Here is a 4488-nt window from a genome sequence, read left to right on the forward strand (position 1 = left end):
TAAATGGGGATGTGAAAATAAGCATCCTTGAGGTCGATTGAAGTAAACCAATCGCTGGGACGTAGGAAGCGCAGCAGGGAGTCGTGTGTCAGCATCCTGAATTTGTATTTTCTCAGGTGCTTGTTTAGCGCCCGGAGGTCTAATATAGCACGCATCCCCCTTCTGCCTTTCTTTGGCACGAGGAAATAACGTGAATAAAACCCCTCGTGGCAGTGCTTGTGAGGTATTAGCCTTATTGCTCTTTTCACTAACGAGGATATTTCCTCTTGTAGGACAAGAGCGGCTTCTCCCTCTGCTTGCGACTGAATCACCCCCCTGAAACGTGGAGGGGTCATTGCGAATTGTAGTCTGTATCCCCTCCTTACAGTTTTTAAAACCCATTCTGAGTTCGTGCATTTTTCCCACAGATGGGTGTTTATGGACAGGCGGCTGACTGGCCAGTCTGTTAAAAACAAGCTGGGAGCGCCCCCTTCTGGCGCCGAATGGCAAACAGCTCCAGTCTGCACTGCGCATGCACGCGGAGTTCAGCTTGCTGCAGATTTGATGACATGGGGAAAAAATCTCAGTCCTCCTGTTAGAGGATGGATCAAATCCCCCAGTATAACTGTGTTCATGTTTTTCAACATTCTTATCTGCGCCCTCGGCTCGTAGCCTGGATGCGACAGTGTGTGAACATTTATTTCTTTCGAACAGATAAATGTGCTTGTGGGACGTGACCGGGGCTCGCCGTGGAGCTCCCCATAATGAACACAGTCTCGTCTTTTCTTTCTGGCGTGCCGAGCAGGCTCGAACATCCTCTCCGTCACGCGCTGAACCCGGCTGAACTCGCCGAACAGGCTCGGAACCGGAGCTATGGAAGGGAGCGATTCCCGCTCGCTCCCAACATCTGGGGAGGAGGTCAGGCCAGCCGCTTCCTTCTCCTCACGTTCTGAGTGGAAGGGGGGTGGGGGGGCGGTTGGTCGGAGCGAGGGCCGTCAGGCTTCCTCTGACACGGGGCTTTTGGGACAGAGGCTTTCTGTGGAGCCTGAGCAGCACCCTGCGTCTTCGGAAACTTGGGGATCTTGAAGGCATTAGGGAATCGAGCTGCAGCCTGAGCAAAGGTCTGGCGCTGGGTGCTCGGGGTCGTGGTCCCGGTGGCAAACGTACGCCTGGGCAGACACAATTTCAGTGCTTCATCATCCCGTTTCTTTTCCTCCCATCGTTTTTGCATGGAGGTGACTGCTGCACCGAACAGCCCCTCAGGAGTGATGGCGGTGTCCAGGAGGTCCTCCTTCTCCTTAGTGGAGAGTGTGGTGAGGTTGAGCCACCTGGCCCTCTCCTGCAGAACCATGAGACCCATGGTCCTGCCCAGGGCTTGGATCGCCACCTTGTGGAGTTGTAGGCAGTGATCCGTGATGATGCACACCTCCTCCCATAGTGCAGCATCTGGCAAAGTGGTCATCTGCTCCTCGAGTTCTGCCTGGTAAGCCATCATCAGCGATGAGGCGTTTAGGGCCCGAACTGAGAGCGCCGCTGCCCGGTAAGATTTATCCGTCAGGCTGGACTGAAAGCGGTCGGCTCTTGAAGGGAGAGTGGGACCTCCAGCTGACATGGAAGTCTTTGGGTGGAGGTGTGCCGCCACCGCCGGTTCGACCGGGGGTAACTGACGGAGTCCGCACTTCTCCATACCATCACAGTCCAGCACCGAACTGCCAGCCACTGGGTGCTTTTCCTTAAAGGGTTTATTGCGCCAGGAGACGGCTAGTTCTTCCAGCAGCTCCGGAAAAACTGGCAGGAGTTGTCTGCCTGTTTTCCGTGCTTTTGGCAGCTTTTTTCCATCGAAGCGGGAGCGAACTACCTCGGCTTGAACCTCGGGCCACTGGATGTCAAGCTTTGCAGCGGCGCGTTTGCACACATCGTGCAGATCAAAATCCAGTTCCGGCGAGGATGAGCCTTCATGACCGGGTTGGCCTGCGCCAGACGGTGCGGGTTTTGCAACCCGACCCGACAGCAGAGGAGATGGGTCATAATCCTCATCATTATCCGAGAAAGGAAGCTCCGGCTCACTATCGGAAAACTCGCAGTCTCCCGTTACCGGGAAATCCAGCGAGCAGGACTCGAAGCAGAGTTCAGGGACCTCAGATGGCAGCGGGTCCACGGAGTCGAGGATTTCGCCCCAACTCGTCCCGGCTCCCGCATCAGTGGTCAGCGAAGTTATTTGCTCGGCCGGTTCCTGCACAGCTGCTGCAGATGTCATAAGCGGGTCGCCGCTGGACAATGTCGTCTGACGGGCCAGACGGCGACGAAGCACTTTGACGGAGAACCTGCTACAGTGCGAGCAGGACTCCACAGAGTCAAAGGCTGCTTGGGCATGTTTCAGCCCGAGACACATCACGCACGACGGGTGTGTGTCCCCGCTTGAAATTTTGTTGCCGCACGGGCAGGTTCGTGCCTGTGGGCTCTTCTCCACGGTACTAGATGACCTGACGGTCTCCATGTTTCGGGGAGATGAGATGGCCGTAATGCTACTAAAAGAAAAAGAGAGCTGGCGACAGCTAAGCTAACCAGTTATGGTTAGACTATGGAGGGGGAAGCGTTGCAGCTTCCCAGTAGGTAGCTTACGGTGGGAGTATTGCTACTCTGAAAACTGCCAACGAACAACCTGACGGTGAGTCGGCTTTTTTTTTTTTTTTTTGTGGGTATTTCTACCAGAGAGAGCTACTCGCTGTGATACCGAACAAATATCCCAAAACCAAGCGCCCGGCGACCGAGCTTGCGCACGCGTCTGTGGACAGTTTAGCTTGGCTCAGAATAGAGTCAGTAGTTACGAGAGCTGGTTGGAACTTCTGCTCGCTGCGAGAGAAGAGGTTTTTGAATAAGATGTCGGCTCAGCGTCAGCCCTATTTATATGGGGAGGGTGCCTGCCCTCTCTGACGCTGACAGGCTTATCTCCAGCCAATCCTGGCTGGCGTAATGTAATAGGAGCTTCTGATGAGGTTACGCCAGGGGCGTTCCCATTGTGAGACACGAAACGAATGCTATGAAAGAGAACCACTCCTCTAAGTACTGTTCCTTGATGAAGGAAATGCATGACACCTGGAAGCCACACCTATGAGGGGCCGTTTAGGACAAAATTTACGTTTGTCTCTCACACACTACCAAAAACTCTCGCATACTCCAAAAAAGTAGCCACGCACACTCAAAAAAATTACGTTTTGTCTCTCACACACTACCAAAAACTCTCGCATACTCCAAAAAAGTAGCCACGCACACTCAAAAAAATTACGTTTCGTCTCTCACACACTACCAAAAACTCTCGCATACTCCAAAAAAATAGCCTCGCACACTCAAAAAAATTACGTTTCGTCTCTCACACACTACCAAAAACTCTCGCATACTCCAAAAAAATAGCCACGCACACTCAAAAAATACTAAAATGTCACACACACACAAACGTTAACTTTCTCGCTCACATACACTACTATCAGCTCGCTCACATACACTGTACTAACAGCTCGCACATTCACAAACGTTAACTTTCTCGCACACACACTACTATCAGCTCGCTCACATACACTGTACTAACAGCTCGCACATTCACAAACGTTAACTTTCTCGCTCACATACACTACTACCAGCTCGCGCACATACACTGTACTAACAGCTCGCACATTCACAAACGTTAACTTTCTCGCACACACACTACTATCAGCTCGCTCACATACACTACTACCAGCTCGCGCACATACACACAAACGTTAACTTTCTCGCTCACATACACTACTAACAGCTCGCACACACACACAGACGTTATCTCTCACATACACAAACAAGACTAAAGTTGAACACACACACACAGTACTAAGACTCGTTTTTTGAATGTGTGAGAGCGAGACTCTTTTTGAATGTGTGAGAGTTGTCACGGAAGAGGCGGGGCATAATTTTTGGATCAAACTGCGCATGCGTAGATCCTAAACTATAAGTTTCGATTGTTGACTCACTGTATGTTCTATTACTTAGTATATTTGTGCTTTTAAATATATATAGAACGTTTAACTTTCTTGTAGATTAAATGTGCTATAGAAATAAATGAATCTGATTGATTGATTAAAAATAGCAAAATTGCTGTAGTACAATCTGTCCACTGGGTGCCAGCATTACAGGAATTATTAAGAGGTCTTGTGAGAAATTCTGTTCCCCCGTGAAAATATGCTCCCCCTGTGACGGGAGCGCGCATTGCAGCCAGAGACGCGGATCCGGTGAATCTGACCATTTTCACGGCGCTTCTGATCGATTTCTCGGTAAAAACTACTCATATGATCATGTCAATGTGTAACTTTCAGTTTAATCGGCAGCTATCAAAAAATACATACATAAATAAACGAGGTCTGGTGTGGAGGTCTTTTTTCGCTGTTTTGTGTTATTTTGAAAGCGAAGAAAATCAATCTTTTTTCAGCTTTTGTCTCGTAAGCCTGACAAATAAAAGTCAGTCAACAAACACAGGTTCCC

General features: G+C 50.2%; 1 protein-coding gene across 1 annotated transcript; it reads right to left on the reverse strand.

Annotated features, from left to right (window-relative positions):
* Positions 1 to 560: 560 nt before the first annotated feature.
* LOC148155249 (uncharacterized) lies at positions 561 to 3116 on the reverse strand. The gene has a single exon (XM_088013487.1). It carries the CDS (start codon positions 2474 to 2476, stop codon positions 899 to 901), a length of 1578 nt encoding a protein of 525 aa, XP_087869613.1. The 5' UTR covers positions 2477 to 3116; the 3' UTR covers positions 561 to 898.
* Positions 3117 to 4488: the final 1372 nt, after the last annotated feature.

This window comes from Poecilia mexicana, unplaced genomic scaffold, assembly GCF_051168715.1.
Source record: "Poecilia mexicana isolate PSO_F unplaced genomic scaffold, ASM5116871v1 scaffold_15, whole genome shotgun sequence".
Lineage (NCBI taxonomy): Eukaryota > Metazoa > Chordata > Actinopteri > Cyprinodontiformes > Poeciliidae > Poecilia > Poecilia mexicana.

What these genes read in the sequence shown, in the direction of transcription:
- LOC148155249 (XM_088013487.1), bottom strand. Translation starts at nt 2,476, where the DNA reads ATGGAGACCGTCAGGTCATCTAGTACCGTGGAGAAGAGCCCACAGGCA.